Source organism: Ambystoma mexicanum, chromosome 8 (assembly GCF_040938575.1).
Source record: "Ambystoma mexicanum isolate Mex_15411 chromosome 8, UKY_AmexF1_1, whole genome shotgun sequence".
Taxonomy (NCBI): domain Eukaryota; kingdom Metazoa; phylum Chordata; class Amphibia; order Caudata; family Ambystomatidae; genus Ambystoma; species Ambystoma mexicanum.
The window spans coordinates 317401603-317423840 of record NC_090929.1 but is presented as its reverse complement, the minus strand read 5'-3'; the positions used below and the strand labels follow the sequence as shown (position 1 = coordinate 317423840).

At 44.3% G+C, this 22238-nt stretch overlaps 1 protein-coding gene across 2 annotated transcripts in view; it reads left to right on the top strand.

Annotated features, from left to right (window-relative positions):
- The window catches only part of MAN1B1 (mannosidase alpha class 1B member 1), a 727728-nt gene that overhangs the window by 385525 nt on the left and 319965 nt on the right, over positions 1–22238 (top strand). For both annotated transcript variants that reach the window (XM_069609733.1, XM_069609734.1), the window contains one exon: positions 8476–8666. In XM_069609733.1, coding sequence (XP_069465834.1) covers positions 8476–8666 — 191 coding nt within the window. The remainder of the gene's footprint in view (positions 1–8475; positions 8667–22238) is intronic.

Here is a 22238-nt window from a genome sequence, read left to right as displayed (position 1 = left end):
TCGTTTCTTTTGGTTACTTTGATAGAACCCTGACAGCACAGGCTGTGACGTCAAGGAACCATATGATGTTAGAATTAGAATGTTATGGGTTGAAGGCCAGTTAGAGGCTTGCCAAGTTATGGGGAAGACTGCAGCCCTTTGAAGCTGTTAACATAATAAATCGTGTTTACATACTTGGAGTATCCAGTGGCTTCATTATAGTGGACAAGTTGTTTTTATGTCTATTTTTCAATGTTTGAACTTAATTTGTCAATTTCTCATTGGCATCTTTCACACCCCTAACTTGTGACTCACCAAGTCACTTGGAGGCTTCCCCGTACTAAGCAAGCAAGATAAAGTTTCCACTGTTATGGACACATCTTCCACTTTTTGAATTTGGGCACTTTGTAAATGCATATTTATTTTCAAGGGAACTTTCCACCAGGCAACGCTTAAACCTTTCCCCTGCATCATGAAGTTCAATTTGTGTAAATACTTGCTAGTATTAGTGCTCTAATGGGCTATAATGTTTAAACGTGAAAAGAGCTGCATTTGTCTGGGGCTAAATATTTCCTTGACCTGCCTCATTGTCACTGTTAAAACGAGGCACACTCTGCTCATCTGTGCAGTCCGTGGGATCACAATCGTACATGTGTCAGATTGCAACCTAATATAGGAAAGTTATCACACAAGCCACTGTACAATTGTTGTTTTGCCTAGTTCATACTCTATCTATTTATCCTGCTCCTTTAACTGAAGGCTCTACTCTAGCAGGTTCCATTTCCTTTGCTTTTCCCAGTTGCTTTAGAATGTGTTATGCATTATATACTGTTTCTGTAAGTGTGTGCATTTTTAAATAGTTTACAGACCCAACAATACACATTTATGACCCGAGCTGCTGTCAAAAATAAAATTGTCGAAAGCCCAAGAAAAGAAACGCACGTTTCGGGTAGCCTTCCTCTGAGACCCCACAGAGATTTCAAAAGAAAGATCTCTTACATCTCAAACGGCAACAGAGGGTGAAGGTGAGCACTCGAGAGCAGTTGTCACATCTTTGCGTCATCCAATGTCACGGCAGCACAATTGTAGAAAAAAGCACTTTAGGACAGCAGTAACAGTCAGTTTTATCTAATTGTGATGCAAGAAATAAATCCGACATCTGACAAAAGATGCTCCATGACCAGACTTCAACACACATTTGTAGGTTCTTCCACCTGCAAGGTAACTAGTAATAACATTTGGGAGTGTTGCACATGTTATGAGAGTCCTGTCTCTTGCGTGTATCTTTCTATTTAATGTAGTCACTTGACATTCTTTCCATGGCCTAAGATCCCGGCATTCCCTCCTTCAGCGAGTCACATGATTCATACTGCAAACATCTGCATACTGGCATATTTGTAGATCATGTGCTACATTTTTGTCTTGCTTTGAGAACCAGATCTTTGCCCTCGAGGCCTTCTGCTTTCTAATCGCACAACGTTATGGGCTTTTCCAGTTCTAAGTGCCAACCAGTCATAGAGCTTTGCGACCCTGCTGCTTAAGGACGGTGTATTTTTTTTAAACTTTTCTTTATTGGCATGGTGAGAGAACAGACAATCAACACATTGTACAGCATAGCAAGAGTAACAGATACATACATAGTAGTGCAATACATGGGAATGTTAGGCAGGTACCGGTGGGGCCATTGCCCGGGTCCAAGCGGCACAGCAGTGGATTAGTTTACATCACCAGGAGGAGGGGAGGACAATAGTTCTAAGTCGTCTTTGTTATTTAAATATGTACAAAATTCCGTCCACACATTCCTGGGACGGGAGGCCAGCGGGAGGGTATTGATGTAGTCCTCCCCGCACGTTTGAGTCCAGCTGAGGGCCCTCATCCACATCTCAAACGAGGGGGGGGGGGAATCGACGCTTCCAACATTGTAATATGCATTTTTTGGCTATTATGGTGGCAACATTGAGAAACCTAGACATTTTCCTCGACTCCGGGCTATCCCACAGGCGGAAAAGTACAGCTAGGGGTTCTGCAGGGATACGGGACGCTGTGATGTCTGAGAGAACTTCAATTATGGCCTTCCAGTATGGGCCCAGCACGTCACAGGACCAGAACATATGAGTATGATCTGCAGCAGGAGAACCGCACTTAGGGCAGGTGCGGGCCTGGGTGTGTGCAAACCTGTCCAGTCTTTGAGGTGTGTAATATAGTCTGTTAAGGAGCTTGTATTGCATGCACCTATGCCTGGCATTCAGAGAGGTGGTTCGAGTGTGTGTGCACATTTTGCCCCATATTGCGTCCGTGATGGGGAGGCCCAGCTCCTCACTCCACGTATCTCGCGGCTTGACTGGCACGTCTGTAGGGTCAGCCATCAACAATTTGTACAGCGCGGACACTATCCCCCTAGCACCAGCCGAGTTGGATATATACTGGATCTCAGGTGAGTCTGGGGGCTCATCTGGGTATGAGGGCCACCAGGCGCGGAACGTTGCCCTCAGCCTGTAGTATTGTAGCAGTTCCAATGCAGTACCTTGGTGTCCGGGGCGCCACGTCTGCGGAGTGACAAACTTCCCGTCAGGGTAAAAATCGGTCAGGGCCCGATAGCCCAGATCATGCCAGTGTTTCATAAAAAGCTTGTGTAGGGCTGAGGCCCGGGAACTGCCAGATGGGCAGCCATTTGTAGTATGGGTGGTGGTCGGGTTGTATCTGCAAGATATATTTCCAGGCCCTGACAGTGGCCGCTACAGGGTCTGCTGGGGCGTTGGCGTGGTATGTGTGATGGAGAATGAGGGAGAGGGTGTTAACGCTCTCACTCGCTAGTTTCTTGAGCTTCACATGCGGGGGGGGGGTCGGAGAACGTGTACCAGGATGTGGCGTGTTGGGCCTGCGCAGCTGTCCAATATTTGGCAAAATCAGGGGCGGTGAAACCCCCGTTACAATAGGGAAGAGTCAGGTGTTGCCATTTCTTACGAACCGCGCCCGAGTGCCACATAAATTGGGCACACGCAGAGTGTAAGTTCCTGAAATATCGCTTTCTGGGCCAGATCTGCACATTTGTGAAGACGTAGAGGAATTTAGGGACCATAATCATTTTGATTAGAGATAGTCTACCCGACAAAGAGAGGGGGAGACTGCGCCATTTCAACATTTGAGCCTCAGCAAGCTGCGCCACAGCCGCATAGTTGTCAGCCAACAGTGAATCTTTGGTGAGGGACACCTGCATTCCAAGGTACCTGATGCCTCTCGGTGACCATCGGAGGGGGAATTCGCAGGACGGTTGTGTAGTGGACGGGGTGAGCGGGAAGATTTCAGATTTGGAATAATTTATGGTGAAGCCCGAGAAAGTGCCAATTTTGGTTATGTCTCTCAATATCGGGTCTAGGTGGGCAGCCGGGTCTCTAATATAGAGGAGCACGTCGTCGGCATATAGAGAAATAATCTCGGGAGTATCACGGAGACGTATACCTTTACGTGTATGTTTGTCCCTAACGTTATCAGCCATGGGCTCTATAGCGAGCGCAAAGAGTATCGGGAGAAAACGAGCAGCCCTGGCGGGTACCTCTGTGGAGAGCAAAGGGGGCCGAGGCCCTGGAGTTGACCAGGACTCTGGCTGCGGGGCTTGTGTAGAGGAGTTTGATGTACGACCTCATGCGCTGGCCAATTCCCATTTTGTGGAGCACCGCCCACATGTATTGCCAGGACACCATATCAAACGCCTTCTGGGCATCGAGGGTGACCGCCACGGCCTGTGCATTGGGGTCAATTCTAGCCAGAACATTCAACAGGCGACAGATATTAAGGGCGGTGGATCTGCCGGGCACAAAGCCACTCTGGTCGGGGTGGACTAAGTGGGGCATAATGGGGAGAAACCTATTGGCAATGATCTTGGCAAATATTTTGGTGTCAGTGTTGATCAGAGACAGGGGCCTATAAGACCCCCATTCGTCCAATGGTTTACCTGGCTTGAGTAATACAGTTATAAGCGCCTCACTCATGGATTGGGGTAGGATGTTTGACACTAGGGATTCGTTCCACACCTCCAGGAGTCTGGGTGCCAGAATGGCTACATGCTCCCGATAAAACTCCGAGGTGAGGCTGTCCGGGCCTTTGCGCTTTGCCCCTAGGGCAGTTCGAGATGACCGTGGTTATCTCATCGAGGGTGATAGGGGCTTCAAGGAGGTTGCTGGTCGCGCGGCAGAGGAGGGTCATGGGGATCTGATCTAACAGGGCGTCTGTGTTCTTGCTGGGGGCCATACAGGGTAGTATAGAATGTGGTGAATGTCCCAAGGATATCCTGGTCGGACCAGCACATGGTGCCTCATGTGTCCTTGACGCAATCAATGCGATTCCTGCCCCCCCTCAGTTCGGACCAGTCTGGACAGTGTCCTAACCGGCCTATCCCCCTCACCATACTTCCTGGCTGCCACAGGGCGGGCGAAGTACCGAACCTCTCTTAGGGCGTGAGACTCGAACGTTTCTAATTCCGCTCTAATCTGTGCCAGTGCGGTCGGGGAAGGGGAAGTGGCATATGCCCTCTCAAGCTCTTTTAATTTCGCTTCTGACTGTTGCAAGCTATTTTTTATGGCCTTGAGGACCCCAGCCTCTCTAGATATGCACATCCCTCTGATGAAGACCTTGAATGCCTCCCAGCGCCCTCCATCGGAGGTGTCATGCCTGTTGTTGCACTCGAAGAAGGTGTTGATGTCAGCTAAGATATCGGCTTTAAAGACTATGTCTAGCAGGGCCTCCGACTTAAATCTCCAAGAGGAGCGGGGGGGCTGGTCATGTCCCAGTGTTATCTGGAGTGTTACCGGTGAATGGTCCGATAGTGTGCGCGGTAATATCCTGGTCTCTATGACCCTGCCCATCATGCAGCTCGATATGAGGAAAAGGTCGATCCTGGAGAGGCTGTCGTGTACCAATGAGTAAAAAGTGTACTCTCTAACCTGTGGGTTGAGAGCTCTTCATGCATCTCTGAGATCTAGTGTGTCAATATGGGCGTGTAACCTATGGGCTGCGCGTGATGGGGCTCTGCTGGCCGTCCCGGACCTATCCAGGTCTTTGTCTAGGATCAAATTCATGTCCCTGCCCCGAATGATGGGAATCCCAATATATTTCAGAAGCGTGGTGGTAATGGCATCAAAGAACTCAGGGGCATCAAAGTTCGGGGCATATGTGTTCACTAGGAGGCATTCCATATTACCGAGTGAGCAATGGAGGATCACGTATCTACCCTCTGGGTCGATATGGCTGGAGCGCAGGGAAAACTGGACTGACTTATGGATTAGAGTAAGGACCCCCCTGGATTGGGTGGAGTACTTCGTATAGAATCTGTTGTTGCCCCCCGTGGGGGCGAGACATGCTGCTAGGCGCCCGAGAGCGTCGGTTTCTTGGAGAAAGAGGATTTTGGCGCCATGTCGCTGGGCATAGGCAGTTATCCTGCGGGCCTTAGTGAAATTGCTTAGGCCACGAATATTCCATGTGACAATGTTCAGAGCCATAGCAATATATTATGGAACATCCCAGTGGTAGTATTCGTTAGGATTTTTCCCTATGCACTTGCAGTGTGCACAGTAGTGTTGAGTTGAAGTCATGCGTCTCTCAGCCATGTTTTTAACTGTTAACATAACCCCAATTATTCCACCCCCCACCCTCACTGCCCAACCCCAACATGCAGATCTCCCACCCCAAAACACACCCGAAGCCCCTTGGGCCTGCTCCAACCGGAAACCAAAGGTCAGAGGACCAGATCCAACGTGGATAGGGCCACATCCTAGCCCAACAGGGGCCAGTCAGTAGAAAGAACAAAATAAAAGCGAAAGCAAACATTGCAACTGCAACGGGGGCGCTGGTGCCGTGCGGCCGGCATTTGTGGCTTGATGTGGGGCAGCAGATGCTGTCCCGAGTGTGTTGTTGCGGTAAAACAGGTATCACAGACAGCCTCCGAGACCAGAGAGGACCCTCTAGCAAGATGACATCGCAAGAGAGAGCAGGGCACAGGGATAGCTCCAGGGGCCAAGTGGGGGAGAAGGCAAAGAAGCAGTTTAGGAGCTAGCCTGTGGCCCGCATACACATGGCAAGAGGCCGCAGTTATTGAGTGGACACGGTGGGGTTGCCATCAACACATCAAAAGTCATGAATCCGTAGACATTTTTACAACATCGTAGGCTGTGTAGTCTATGGTGTGTGGTCGGCTCGCGGCCCGGGAAGAGGTATATGTAATTCAATGAACTTCACTGCTTCGTCAGGGACAGTGAAGAAGATCTTGCCATCATGGGTAATCTTTAGTCGTGCTGGGAACAGGATGGCGTAGGGGACGTTGCGCTCCCTGAGCAGCGTTTTGACGCCTAAGAACTGGCGCCTTTCCTGCTGCACCGCCAGCGAGAAGTCTGGGAAGATTCTAACGGTATGGACTTCAAATCGCAGGTCTCCCTTTTCCCACGACAGGCAGAGGATGAGATCTCTGTCGCTGTAGTTGAGAATCTTGGTGATAATGGGTCTGGGGATGTCGCTGGGTCTGGGGCGCGGAGACAGGGCCAGATGAGCCCGCTCGACCGTGAAATACTGAGAGAGGGCAGGGTCGTCTAGTTGGTCCTTGAGGAGTTTCTCCACTGGGTCCTCCATCCGCCCCTTGAGGACATTTTCAGGGACACCGATGATGCGCAAGTTGTTCCTACGGGAGCGTGACTCCAGATTGTCACACTTCGCCTTGACACCTTTCATGTCGCGCGTTAGGGAGGCCACAGTGTCCTGGAGCGCGGTGATGCCATCTTCGTTCACTGAGATGCTATTTTCAGCCTCGGTGATCCTCGATCCCGCCTGGTCCACTCGAGCCTTAAGCGAGGCGACATTGGCATTGATGTCGTCTAATTTTTCATGGAAGGAGGCAAAGTTTTTAGCCATGGATTCCATTAGTAGGGTGAGGTCAGGGGCCTCGACCGCTCGGTGCAGGGTTAAGTCTGGCTCGTCCTGTGGCGATGATGTGCTAGCTGACTCATCTCAAGGGACCGCTTTAGTGTACTTGTCCATTGTACCTCCTTGGGCCCCCGCCTTATTTCTGCTAGGCATTGTCGTTGTGGTGGGCCCGGTTGCAGTGAGGGCCCACTTATGGGTAGGAGGGAGAGCTGAGAAGGGCCGGGGCCGGCAGGCTCAAACGCAGCGTCCTTCGGTGGCGGTAGGCGGTTGAGGGCAGGTGGGGGACCACCGTTGATAGCAGAGAGTCAGCGGTGGAGCGGCAAGGCTGTGATGGCGAGCGATCGCGGCCTCCTTATGTGTACAGGTTGCGTGGGGGGGCCAGCGGGATCTTTCTTAGGAGGGCCGCGGGCAGAGGCGGCGACACTGCCAGCGGGAAAGTGGGCAGACAGTATGGTGAGGGCTGCTTCCTTATGACAGTACAGACCCGTAATATCGCAGACAGCCCACCGCTCCAGCCCCCACTCACCTGGTCCGCCGCGGCAGCGGGGCGATGAGATCCTCCGTGTTGTCGGCGCCGGGGAGGACGCGATGATCACTGACGCAGCAGGTGGCATCCACAGTGTGGCGGCATCCGCAGCAGGACCCCCAGGCACCTGCCGCGATTTTCACAGAGCGGCGGGGAGGGGACCTGGGAGTCGGGCAGGCCAGGCGGGAGGGCCAGACGTTAGGCAACCGCCGGGGCCGGGTGGTGTACTAGGCCCAAATCCGACAGGGCCGTCAGTCAGGTCCCAGGTGGGCCGATCAAGACCAAAATCGCACAAAATGTCCAGTGCAGTGGCAGAAACAGCTCGGCCAGCCGATAGTCCTTCACAATGTCGGTAACCGCAGATGGGAGCAGATGAATGCCGAGGCCGCACAGAGCTGAAAGGCTAGGCAACCATCTTGGGCTGCTCCACAGCGCCACCCCCAAGGACGGTGTATTTGAACATAGCCACCAGTGTTGTTTTTTAACATGACATTTCATATAGACAAAATTGTAGCTCATTAAAATCATTTTCTACAAGACCATGCAGGTTTCTTCTTTGATTGTAATGGTGTTTCTTAAAGACTAGAGATAGGCATAAAAACAAATATTACATGTTTTAAACTTTAATGGCATAATAATTCGTTATTTGGTTGTGTCATGCGGGTGAAAGAATTGTAAATGGCTTTGGCCAAATTCCGAATCATAAATGACAATTGCCTGCCCATCACCGTTTGACATGTTGAAAGGGAAAGCTTAAAGAAAGCTTGTTGCTTTGTTTGCCGTCAAGTCACTTATGCAGGTACTCTTTCAAGAGGTTTGCACAAAATATAAGGTTCATAACTCGCTGAACAATTGTGATTCTTATTTTCACCCAAGATGTATATTGAAATATGATACTCCATGGGCGTCTGCTACTTTTCTTGGCTAACACAAGGTATCAAACAGTATATCCACTCTCATCTTCTTTGTGACTACATTTCTTTGTTTTGAGGTGTGCTTTGTTTTCATTGAAGTAACCATTATGTCAACATTGTATTGATGGGTTTTGTTTTCTGTTTCAGAAAGCTGTGGACCTTGTGACCAAACATGTGCACAACCTTTCTGGGAAACGTGATGGCCTTGTACCCATGTTCATTAATACGAACAGTGGTCAGTTTACCCATCTTGGCGTCTACACTCTAGGAGCCCGTGCAGACAGCTACTATGAATATTTGCTCAAGCAGTGGATTCAGAGTGGAAAGAAGGAGACCGAGTAAGATGTCTTATTCACATTTGTCTTTGTGCATTATACAATATTAGAAGACCATTTCTCTGTCTGACAAAATAGATTCTCTTAATCCTTACCATTTTCCCATTGCTACTTTCATATGAACACTATCAACTGGAGAGTGTAGTAAAATAAGGTATAGAAGAACATGATTTCAAGTTAACAAAAGTTAATTTAGTTAGGAATTGTAGCACAGGTTGAGTTAATCTAAACATGGCTTTCTATTTTAACCAATCACAAAAGTAGAATCCAATGAATTTGATTTTTGTCTACAACCACAAAGCGTACTTTCAAAGACCCACAACAACGAAAGAGCAGGAATGTACAGGCCTTTACACAAAAACATATTATGATATATTGCTGATGGGAACAATAGCTTGAATTGGTTATATGGGACAGTCCACCCCCAAAGTCCAACAAATTGACTGAGGGGAAACGTCAAGGCTAAGCAAATAATTTGTTTAGTTGTAGGAAAAACATGCTCCTTTGAAATGCTACTTTGTATCCGCAGTAGTGGGACGAGGAAGAGTACTGCAGAAGCACAAGACTGCAGTTGCAGTCAATCGGGAGGAATGGCCCACACCAAGGGGTACTGGAAGGCATGAAAAGCCTACTTAGGTGCAGGCCTTTAGAGAGGGAGAAGGAGGAAGTGAACAGGACAGATACGGCAGTAGTAGCAAGGGGAGCCGTTTTGTACTCTCCATGTGGCAGCAGAAGCCGAAAGCAAACGTGAGCAGAGATACCGGGACCTCAGCAGTGTGTAATTGTGATGCCGGTCCAGAGCAGGTCTCAGAGGCTCAGGTTTGCAGTTGGAGAGGTTGTGCAGCGAAAGGCGTGTCATTTTGCAACTTTTCCCACTGTCAGACGAGCACAGGAGTCTGAGGAGTTCCGTGTTGCTGTAGGAGCCGGGAGAGCTTTGAAACTGACATTCTTGAGCCACAGGAAGCCGATCAGAGGAGATTGCCGGGCCGTGCAGTGAAAATGAAGCAGAAGACCTGGAGACAGCACGGCAAACAGATGCGCACGCCAGACCCAGTGAGTTCACTGTTAAATAGTCACCCCGGAGCGCTCCGTAACAGCCCACTTGACAAGACCAGGCAATTGAATCTCACAATTGAGATTAACAAAGTAGCATTAAAGCAGAGAAGTTAAATTTTTGATATCAAACTAACACAAAGCAGATTTATACTTCTAATGTGAAGCATGCTGATTTAAGAAGGCCCAGAGGGTGAATTAAAAATTGGAAAATCATACCAGAGAAGTGTGATTGTGGGACAGAGTGAGAGCCAACAGACAGAGAGGGCAATATTTGAATGTTGAACAAATTACATTGGTGCTGTTGGGTCTCATTAGACCTCACAGCGATCAATAAACCTAGAAGAAAAGAGAAACCATCATTACCAAAACCAATGGAGAAATAAACCAAAGCAATTACCAAAGAACCACAATTGCCAAAGCCAAAAGAAGGTGGTTAAAATCTTGAACTATGATCGACTGTTGCCTCTCTAGAAAAGTGGTCTCAAAGGAGAATGGTTTAAGCCCACCTTGTCAAAGAAGTGTGCAAGTGAAGCAGAATTCCTATCAGCAGTTGGTTGACAGAAAAGGAAAGAAACAAGGATGGCAGGCCAGCTGCCCTTCTGAAACTCAAATATCCAGAGGGAGATGAGCAGAGTGTGGCAGATACACAGGTGTGATAAAACAGCACCAATGTGATTCTTGTTTCCCTTCTACATTGTATGTACCTAAAATTGTGAAACACAAATTCCTAACCTGTTTAACCTTAACCACTGAAGTACCTAGTAGTTAGTTCTGGCCTGGCAGGAGAGTACACTAGGTCAGAGAGTGTCTTAGTACTTTGATCTGTGCTGTCAGGACAGTATACCAGTACAGAGCATGTTGTAGTAAGCCTGGCAAATGAGTGGACCAGGCAGAAGGCATTGAAGTACTGTAGTGTGGTAAACATTACTGAAGCGGTTAAAAGAATCACTAGCATTTTGCTGAATAAAAGAAGAAACATCCTGACAAGTTGATAACATTGGAAAAAAAATCTATGTTAACTGTTGCAGAAGCGTTTAACATTGACAACCAAGTGGTTTTGCATACAATGGCTGGAATATTATAACGAAGACTTTTTTTCTTGTTGAAACCAATGAAGTAAGGAAGTATTCTAGGCTGAAGAGAAGAAGTTGGTAAAAGTTATTTGCCACAAAGCTAGAAGAGGGAAACTGTGTTGGACACTTGTGAACTGTTGGTTGGATACTATCTTGAAACGTTAATTATCACAGTGCAACAAAGAAACTTGAACTAGAACTTTGAGCATAGACCAGATTCCCTGAACCTTTGTTTGGAACATTTCAACAGAATCCTGCTTACATCTGGAGAAGGGGGATTCACCCAGAGTGGAAGGAGAACATATTGCCTGTGGTCTGAATATAACTATTGCATCGGTTACGATTGAACTGCGATATTCACTTCTTAAGCTGCATATGTAAGTGTGAGGCACAGAAGCCTTTTGTTAGTGTTTTCTTTAGTTTGAGGCAGGGAAATACTATCAGGGTAGGGTTAGTGAGGCATTTGTCTAACAATAAAATGGCATCTTTTGAAAAACCTTCACAAAGATATCTACCTCACATTTCTGACCCCCACAGCACTTTACTAAAATGTCACTCATGGCTACATAACTTGGGTTTCAAGCCAGAAACTCGGGCAACTCGTCAATAAACCGTTGGAAGAGTGTTTTATTTGGCAAAGCAGTTAATTGAAGCACTGGAAACGGAAGAAAACGAGCACAAAACTCTTAAAACCTTAAACCAAATCACCAATAAACAGTTTGTTCAGCGCAGTGTCTTCAACACCCGGCAGTCTTTTCGGTCCCAATTCTTCTCCAGGTATTCACAATCTGGTTTTAATAGCAGCCCCTGGTATTCGGCTGAAGGGTCTTTTGACACATATCAAACCTCCCAACAGCATTTCGGTGGAAAGCCCCTGTAATTAAACCCTTCATGGAGGGTGTCATAAGAATTCACCCACCAATATCTAATCCAACTCCCGGATGGGACTTGAATATGGTCCTTACTAAGCGTATGGGTCCTCCATTCGAGCCAATGCTTATGCAAGTCTTAAATGCCACACTCTTAGGACTGCTTTTCAAGTGTCTATTACTTCTATCAGGAGGGTAAGTGAACTGAAAGCCCTTTTAGTTCAAGATCCTTTTGTTACCATTCATAAGGAAAAGTGGTTTTGCGCATACCTGTACACAGCACTATTGTTTAGATACACATTCTAAAAATGATTTACAGGTGGGGAAGTGTAAAGCACCGGAGGCGGGCGTCTGTACTCATGCTCTCTATATGGCAGAGTCGAAGCACAGAGCACTCCAGCCAAGATTCTCTATTTGGTAATGTTGGTCGAGCAGTCAAGGCTTAAGCTCTCGGGAGGTGATGCGGGATGGTTCTCAAGTATAGTGTAGTCCCTAAGCACCCACAAAGGAATGTCCACACACTAGGTTAGTGAAAACACAGTCTTTATGTAAATAAGTTTCACGTTATGTACACAATCACAATAACACACTTTGTACTCTGGCAATACTATTGGCAATACTATAATCACTAATATATACAGGTCTACATGGTACCACTCTTAACTATCGATTCCTTTGAAATGCGCCCACGGCTAACAGCCCCAAAATAGCATAATAATCAGATTGTTAGATGAATCAACGATAGACCACAGAAAGAAAGCAAGTTAAATCAAGCAATGGCAGAACAGTCTATCCCACTACCATGAGACGGTTCTGTGCGAGGATCCCCTCACCTGGGCAACCTGTAAATAAAGCGTATTTGACAAGCCCAGTCCAATTATGCTCAATATAGTCTTGAGTCCTTTCTAAAAGGTTCTACGACCCCAAAGTACCTGGTTTCGTAGAGTTCTTCGATGAGTCGTCGACTGGCCCTTCTTGAGTGCACTCCCTTTAAAGTAGGAACCACGGGTCGTCGAGAGTCGGTGAAGAAAAGGGAATTGCAGCTGCTGTCATTGCAGCAGCTGCTTCGGTTCTTGCAGTGCTCGTTGACGATCGGTCAAAAACATCCTGCTAGCTGAGTGTTGTTGCTGCAAAGAGTCAATGAAAAACTTTGGCCCAGCAAGGGCATTGGGTCGTCAGCGGACGGGACATAACCACAGCTGGTTTTAGTACCTTCGTCGGCATCTCTGAGATCTTCGGGTGGCGGGAAACCCACCGGCGGATTCCCCTCGGTCGTCGGCGGCCTTGCCTTTCTCCGGCAAGGCGAAAGCAGTTGACGATAATGAGCAGGGGAGTCCTTGTTTCAATGTTCTTAGGCAAAGGAGCACTGCGGCTCCGGTCGTCGATGGTGATGGACTTCAATGTCCGGGCACTTCACTTTGTGATTCCGCGCCGGTCCCCGTTTCCGGTCGGCAGCCTTTCAAGGCTCTGACGTCCAAGGAGCTTTGGCAAAGATCAGCTGGTGCACGAAGATTCCCTGGTAGCTCGGGAAGAGGTCTCCTAGGCAGGTCCTCTCTTGGATCAGTACCTTGACAGTCGCGCAGCTTTCAGATTAGCGATTCTTCTTCCATCGGGCTTCAAGGTTATGCTTCAAGTATCAACTTCAGCTTCTGAATGATTTCCATCAGTGAGAGGACCCCAGATATACTGTTGATCTCCCATTCACTCTGCTGGGTCACACCCGGGCAACCAACCATTCAGAAGGGGATTCAGGCAGGCATGCAGCCAATCGGGCTCACAGTGCATCCAGGCCTTTCTTCTCCATCCAGACACTCACAACACGGAATGTGGATTCAGACAAGCACTCTGCTATTCAGCACTCCACACTGCATTCATACCAGTTTCGGGCAGAGCTGTCTCAGTCATTGTGTCATCCACCAGATACTAGACACCCATAACTGAAATGCGTATTCGTCACACACTCCATTCACCCAGGTCCCACCCCACGGACATACCCACAACATGCACTCATTGGGAAGCTCTAGCCGGTCTTGCCTGGACTTCCCCACAATACCATATATGGAACTTCCACCCAACAACCAATCAAGAGAAGGGACTGAGTCGGGGCTTCCCGGGACTTCGGGAAAACACGGAAACAGACGATAGAAAGCAAGAAGCCACAGGGGCCATCTCGTTTCCCATCAGGAATCAACTGATTCAATGACAGGGCCTGGGTATCCCAAAATGGAGGATACTCTGAGCACCTGTCAAATTCAGCATGGAGCTGCCACCAGCCCATACCCTGCTCTGTGGGCCACACACAGGTGCCCAAAAACATACACTAGTAGTACCCCTACCCATGGGTGCCATAAGGGTATCCCAAGGGTCTGTTCACCATGACAAAAAAGAGGAAGAGGCCCACCGCCAGGAGTCCCACATGAACACCTGCGCGGAAAACAGGACAGTACGTACATGATAAAGCAATAAAGGACAAGGATATAGAGGCCCTGTCCCTCCAATGCATTTCCAGCATCACAGTAAGACAGTGTTAAGACCTCTTTTGCCGCTGTGCCTTCTAACAACCTGCCACCATCTCCTGGTACTACTCGCTGATCTGAGACTACAGAAAATTGACTCCAAGAGGGGACGAAGGGTGGGCGCATGTGAATCTAAGCAGATACAACCATCAGAAATACGATTACGTTAAATAATGCAATTCTTCTGAGGCTTGTGGATCTGCTTAGATCACATGCTCTGCATAGTCCGACATCTAGTGGAAGTTGCAGAGTATTATGAGATTTGTTTTCGAAACTCAAACGGACCTCGACAGGGTGTGATTAGTAATACTATCCCTTGTGTGACGTGTACTGGACCCATGTTCCTTCATGCGTCTAGGTCCCTCAGATTGTTTTTTCCCGCCATTGAAGTCTGTTGCAAATGCGGAGTTCTCTTCCACGCTGATGCCTTTTGATTTACTACAGTTTAATTGTAGACTTTCTTCCTTTCCTTTGTTGTTCGCTACGCCGCACGACTGTTCAACCACTCGACAGCTCCTGACGAACACTCATCCTGTCAACGACTGATCGATTGACGACCAGATGCGGCCTTACAGGCCTCTTTGGGCTTTGGCCCATTACAGTAGGGAGAGGTGGTGTGGGGGAGATTTTCTATACCGACTTCTTTTAGAAAATGTTTATCCCATAATCCCCTTTCTTCTATTTTTGCCCAATTGACCTTTTAAAACATAATGGACAAAACTCAATTTAAATGTCCCTTCTGCCACTGTAAATTCCTGTGGAAGGACATGCACAGAGTGTGCTGAACTGAGGGCCCTGCTCCCCATCTTCCATCAAGCACCAGAGATCTATGAACACTCCTCAGAGAGAGAGACAAGATAAAATCGGGTGCTTGGAGCATTTCATCATAGCCTTTATTTGTTGGAATAACAAGACACACTCAGATATGTTTTCCATAACCTGCTTTTATACTCTTTTTGGATGATGCAACATGTTTATGCAAATGACTAGCTTGTTCCCTTAGAGCAGATTTTATGGCTGCTAAAACATGACAGCTGGGTTCTCAAAATAGTCTGCATGAAACACGTTGTGCCCTCTTCAATAAGAACATAGATAAATGTATCTATGCTTCTTTACTGATCTCGCCTCATCACAATCTTGTTTGGGTTTCCTGCCAATTTTAATTTTTAACCTAACAAACCTAATTACCTCACTGCGAGATGCTGCCAAAGAATATCTCCAATGTATCAGCAGCCTCTGTTGCTTGTCTGAAAACTCTTGGCATCGTTCATAGTCCCTCATTCCTGGTTTAGGCCTGAAAACCATTTTGTACTTGAGTATTCATTTTGAAATATGTTTTTGTCTGACACTGAATTTATTGTTCAGGGAGCTCTTATTTATTTATTTAATTAAACATTTCTCACTTTGTATACTTTATTCATAATATATCTTTATATACTTATGGTATGTGTATGATCTTTAAAGCACCCTTCATTTCCTGGGTCATTCTAACCCAAATATGCTCAGTGCCATGTACACTTTTTACCTTTTTAATAAAGACATTTTAATCCTGATTTCTTCAATAATTGGACTATTTGATCTGCCTATCATGTTATCTATATTCAGTTGAGGGGGGAGGGGTTGGCACCCCCTATACATTTCCCCCCTCTGGCCGATATTGGACCAGTGTTCAATATTCGACGGCTGCACCCAGTGTCCACCCTCCCTCATATGAGGTGCACCTATGCATCCCTATCTCAGTCACCCCCCTCAATGCAATGCTCTATCTCAACATGGGAGGTATCATAAAAGACACTTCTAAAGGATCAATAGTGTCTTGAACCATATTGTATTCTCCTAATCTAAGATGTATATGTATCTCTTTTCTGCCAAAAGATAATGGTATATGTTTAGCCCTCTTTTAATCCTTGTATGTACGTATCCCCAAACAGTAACTTTGTTTGCTCCTATCTGATTCCCACCCCTGTTACCCAATTAATATGTTAAAATAACATGCACAGCAAGTTATTTCGGCCACCACGAGAATCGGGAGATATCAGAACATTTGCTCATTCCTTGAGGGAACCCACCAGCCCATTTTTTACTGTTTCTTCCACTTGCAACACTTTTATTCATTTATTATTATTTTTTTTATTTATTCTTGGTTTAACTGTTCTTTGCCTTTTTTACAAGTTTCATGTCATCTTTGGTTATCTGTCTTTTGTTTCTTTTCTTTGATTCGTGTTTTCTTCTCCCCCCTCACCCCGCGACACTTCCTTGGTCCCTGCCCTCTCCCCATGCACGTTCAATTTTGTCTTCATCTTATTCGTCTTCCATCTGCACATCTTCCACCCGATCCTTTATTCTAAGTACAAGGACTTTCTCAATTTAGTCCATACTTTATTTTTATTTGTCCTTTGGGCTGCTTTGCATCACAACAAGTACAGGTATACAAAACATGTACTGCATTCAAATTATTCCTAGATGTTTGTCACAATACCTTCTCTTAAGAATTAATTCAAAAAAGACATTTTTGCAATTGCATCTTATTTTATTCTTATTGTTTTCTTTCTTTTGAAATCATCATCATAAAAAGACAGTGTATAAACATGACAATCATTAAAACATTAATGAAAGACATACCATAAACTCTGTTTGAGCAATTTCCCCGTATTGACCTAGCACCGTATTGTAATTAAACATACCGACTCATCCAAATCAATTGCATACATAAACATTCACAAACCAATCATACCTGTGCAAAAAACATGTAATAATAACAATGTCTAAAAACCAACCAGTCCAACCAATAGAGCTATGATGCAGCGTGATATTTTGTTATCTGTCAATGCATCAATATTCTAATATATCTGGCATATATTATCAATTTTATTTTGATAGACTGAATTGCCACAGTTATTTTTGTAACCAAAAAAGAACAATCGAGATCCTAAAAAATGGAGCTTGTGTTGTTGTGATGTCTACTCGAGTTTCGGGCATGGTATTATGCGTACTTTCTCTACTCGTCCCCTCATCGGGATATAAACGAGTATCTTCATTTGGATCACAATAGTAGGTGTTGAATCTATTTGGCAGATGGTAGGTCTGTCTTGTCTGTATCTTGCATGGTCCAAAACTAAATGGCTTTCTTGACAGTACTCATTTTAGGGCATCCATCTATCGGACAGAGTAGATGTCTTTATTTGTCAGTTGCACATGTTGTGCTGTAACTGATGGGTCTTTATTCTATTTAAGTGGCTCCACAGTTCCCTCTTTTAGTTGTATAATGGTAATGCTCAAAAGTTGAGTGTCAGAATTCCAAATATCAATTTTGGTACCGAAGCGTGTATGCCATAAACTCTTGACCGGCCCAGCTCAATGCCGAGCTTCGGCTGTTGATTTGAAAACATGTGTCGCTATTCCTCCGTTTTTTATGTGCCGCATCCGCACCCACACACTGGAGAACAGTCTTGCCCGGTAGAAGACAGCTTAGGGCTGCTTTGCTGCAGGTTCAAGGGGCCCTTAATTCATAGGCCAGTCTTTTTAAGATCCACTGTTTTGTGACCACTGAGGACTCGAACCCTCAATCTTCTGATTCGAATAAAATAGTAATTTGGGGGGCATTCACATTTTTTCTGGGGAACATAAGGATGGGGGAGTTTCGTAAAGAGTCTTCAGTTTAGGTTGCAACTGGGCATCTGGCTGGGCCCCTCAACAACCCTGCTCGCGGGATCAGTTGCCTTTAATCACAGGGAGTGCAGGTGCTGCCTGTCCCATCTGTAATATAAAAACTGGGTGAGTTTCTTGAAGAATAAGTACATTTTTATCATCAGTACTTTCTCCTCAAACCTAAACCTTTAATAACCGTGTCCCTTTCCTTAAAGCACTCATATCTCCGAAAAACAATTGCTACTGAATTTTCTCTTTTTCTAATATAATAGAATGGCTGCTTCTTTCTCCCTTTCCTGCATAGCTCAGTGTCACCTATGCTATATGCATATTGGTTGTTACCGGGGTATGACATGAGACCATAAAGCACAGACATACTTGTTTTTTTTTCATGGGCTCAGAGTTTTTTTTTCTTCTTATAGTGTGTTTATTTTCTAAGTGGCAAAGGAAACATTTTCTCTGTGGTTGTCATTCTTCACACCACCAGTGTTGCTTTGTTTCCTTCTTTATGATAAAATAATGAAAGACAAAACAAACAACATAACAAATTCAAAACATTGATTCAAAAAAGGATGTTGTTTTGTTCAGCCGCTCCCCTTCTTTCTTCTTGTTGTATCCATAGCTAATATGGTTTCTTGCTCCCTGTAGAAACCAAAATAGAGGCAAAGTCATGATAAGCTAGCAAAGCGATCAGTTATCGCCTTAAAATAGGCATTGCTTATTCATTTTTTCCTTCAATATGTTGTTGGAGTCATTTCTTTGTATCCTCAGCTCAATAAAATGAAAGGTTGCTTTCCTGAAAAATAGAAACAATGGTGCACTTTAGTCTCATCTTTTTAATTATTCTAAGTGTAGTGATAGGCCTGTTTGTAATCTTTTCTGCTATGCTGAAAATGTTCTCTGTATTTTTGTAGCCCTCCTCCTGATAGCGTGGAACTGCGGTCCCTTCTTTCTTTGCTGAATTTGTTCTGTTGAGACATAATTAAAAAAATGTTGCCCTTCCTACACTAATCTTACCTACCCGTGGTATTTGGAAATATGCATTGATCCTATTAAGTGCATGCAAATGTGGCATATAGCTATACACGGTTTTGCCTATCCCTAAAGTTTCGTGCATTTGCCAAATGTACATATTTGACATTCCTTATCGTCAGGCTTACAAAAAGGTTACTCGCCTTTTATCCAAAGGTCTTCTTCGTTCTCCGTTAGCTATGGCAATACTCGCGTGCATGTACTATTCTGTGCTCACACCTGTTTACACCTTTGTTGGGAAAAATGCTATCAATTTAAAAAGACTGCATCCCTTACTATCTTTTTCTGTACTCACTTGGGTCCTCCTTCTCCTAATAATTATCAATGAGGTTATTCACACACTTACGGTGTCCACTGCTACTTAACTTTTCTTTTTCTTCTTGTCCAGTAGTACTTAACGTTATCATAATGTTTCTTCCCATTATATCGCTATATTCCGTTAAGGCAATAGACATTCCTCCTGCATTCCAACAATGACAATTTTTTTTCTTCTGCAATAGATAAAACATTTCCATATAAACATGAACATCGTTCTTGTTACTTACACTCATATGTTCTATTTTGCAATTCTGCTAGAAGTTCTCTCATACTGTTAAGTCAATCTTGGCTGTCCATACCTTCTTGGCCTTTCATTAATCGCATTTACTTTATCAAATATACTACACTGATCAATTTAAACAGGCACCATCCATTGCTGCTCATTGTTTGAAAATCAGAATATTTTATCCATACCTTCCTCCATCAAGCTTGTGTCCCAATGTTTTTTTTGTTCATTTTATTTACACCGTCTATCAACTTGTATTTTTTGTTGCTTTAATATTCATTAATTTGCTTTTCTTTCTTTATTTCACCCCCTGGATTGACGTCAATCTTTTGTTTAGGAACTTCTTACTTAAATGCTTTAGTTTTAACAGTTCATTATTATCTTATATTAACTAGTCTAAACACAGCATACACGCTTATATTTGACGTAATATAATCCCTTACATATGTATACTTTTATTTTGTCCCCCTATGTACATTTTTCCTCCACGGTCTTAGGGGATGTATTGTCTTCTCTTTTTGTTACCCCTTCCGGGAGTTTGATGTGCACTCTTCACCTGGCCCTGCACGTAGGAATCCTTACCACTCTTGTATGAAGTTTTATAGTGTGCACCCTTCCTGTCTCCTCTTGTGTATGTGCGTGTGCGTGCATCACTTCCCCTCTCCTTATAAGCACATCATGACAGGGACTCTAACCTAATTATCTCTATTTAGTCCCAATCGCGTGAAAAATGTCTTCTCGTTTCATCTCCAAATTCCACTTTTTCCAACTCTTTCTAATAAATCAATTCATCATGCATAGTAGTAATCCATATCGTGCTCAATAATTGTGCAAAGCTTCCTTGTTTCTCCTTGTCGGCTCCCAGCCTGCTTGCACTTATTCATGAATATGTTTCATCTAAACAAACCCTGCAAGAAATCTTAATAATGCACTCTTTATTCGTGAAAATCATACTGATTGGGGTGTGCGCTCTATAAAAAATACCCCTTTGGCCTAATGACAAACTCCTTTACATGTTCAGGCCTTAAAAATACTAGTGTAATTTCTTGTGGGTATACATAACTAATCCCTAAAACTAGTGCATGTTATCTCCTAGTTACTTACTGAGATCTTTCCTCAATACAACTGTTAATTTGTTATAAAATATATCATGCTTTTTTATCTGTAGTGTTGGCAACCTTAGCCTTGTGCGTTTGAGAGCCCTTCCTCTCATTACTTGTAGCTTCCCCATTCTAAATACAAATGTTTGCATCTATGTATGGACTTAACATTGTTGCTGAAAAAGGTGTTTTATCTTATTAATACTTGCTATTCCCCATAATTATTTACCATGCTTAATCTAGTATCATTTGCTATTGTGTTAACCTACTTTTTACTGTAATTTCCATTCATAATGAAATTATTCTCGGCGGATGTCTCACAAATTGTGTGATGTTGGGCATATTTTGTTTTTTTTCTTTTCCCTTTTTTTAATGCCTCTGTTGTGCAATGGTGAGATGCTGCCCCCCCCCCTCTTGAAGCTGGCCTAATTTGCTGTGGCTTTAGTGCATATGCTTGAGTCTGCATGTATAGTATCCTTATGACTCTGTATTGTAATAGGGTGCATATCTCATTCCTCCTCTCTCTGTCCTTAATAGCCAATATTCTCACTGTTCTGGTTACTTATCGCACTCTCGTGTGCTTTCATTTACAATCTCAGCTTTACTTTTACACTCCCTACATTGTGCCCATTCTCATTCTCTCCCTCTGCAATCACTTTCCCATTTCCTTCTGCTGACCTACTTCCTTGCCTTTTGTTATAAATTCTATGAAAATAAACTTTGCATCTGCTTTTTCGTAGCGCAGTGAAACTCTTTAACGAAACATATTTCCATTGCAGTGTGTCTACATTTGTTTTTAAATGGTTTCTTTCATTTGCCTTTTTCTCATCTGTGTAATTGGCCCATGCATGCTTATAATATGCTCTTTCAAAATGTCCCATTTATTATTAATAAAAAAAAATGCCTATGTCTGCTTAAAATGAGATTAACAAATCGGGGTACTAACAGTAAAAGTATCTGGCAATAATTCCAAAATAAATAACAAAACCTTTAAAATGGGAAGTGGCGTGTGTAATAAAAAAAAATGTCCTAATGGGACCGATCTAGTTCACATATGTGTACTATCGGGGGACAATTTCTATTGTAAAACAGTAGGCTCACAATATTTTTAGTCACATATAGCTTTCTTGGCAAAAAACAATGTATCAATGTTTCAAAATATATACCTTTACTTAACTAAACAAAAAGGCTTAACCACCCCACAATCTCGAATAGTTCAATCAAGTACGCCTCTATCCCCTCGCTTCAACATAACATGCACAAATGCCACGAAAAATGCTGTTCTCAAAACCTACTCAATTTTCAATTTCTTCAACTGGTGTTTGTCATATGGACCTAAAGCTGAGCTTCCCTAGCAACACAAGCATTACATGTGTGTGTTTAAAAAAAATAAAATAAATACGTCTGTTCAATGAGTTCTGGTTCAAGGCTACATTTTCATAAGGGTGTGTCAGCCCAGGCTCACTTAAAAACCTTGTACATAAAATATGAATATTTTCAAAATACTCAAGTCAGTCATTATAATGCTCTTATTAATAATGTTGATCCAAATTCACTCTACTATACAAAATATATTATTTGTTCTAAAAAAAACTATAAGTTACAATTTTCTTTTTAAAATTGTTGTTTTTATTCTCAATTTATTCAATGCATGGTCATAAATACATCAGCTCTAGCCCCGCTCATTCCTATTCATTTTAATCGCATTTTTATGAATTTGTATTTATTTTTCTGTCT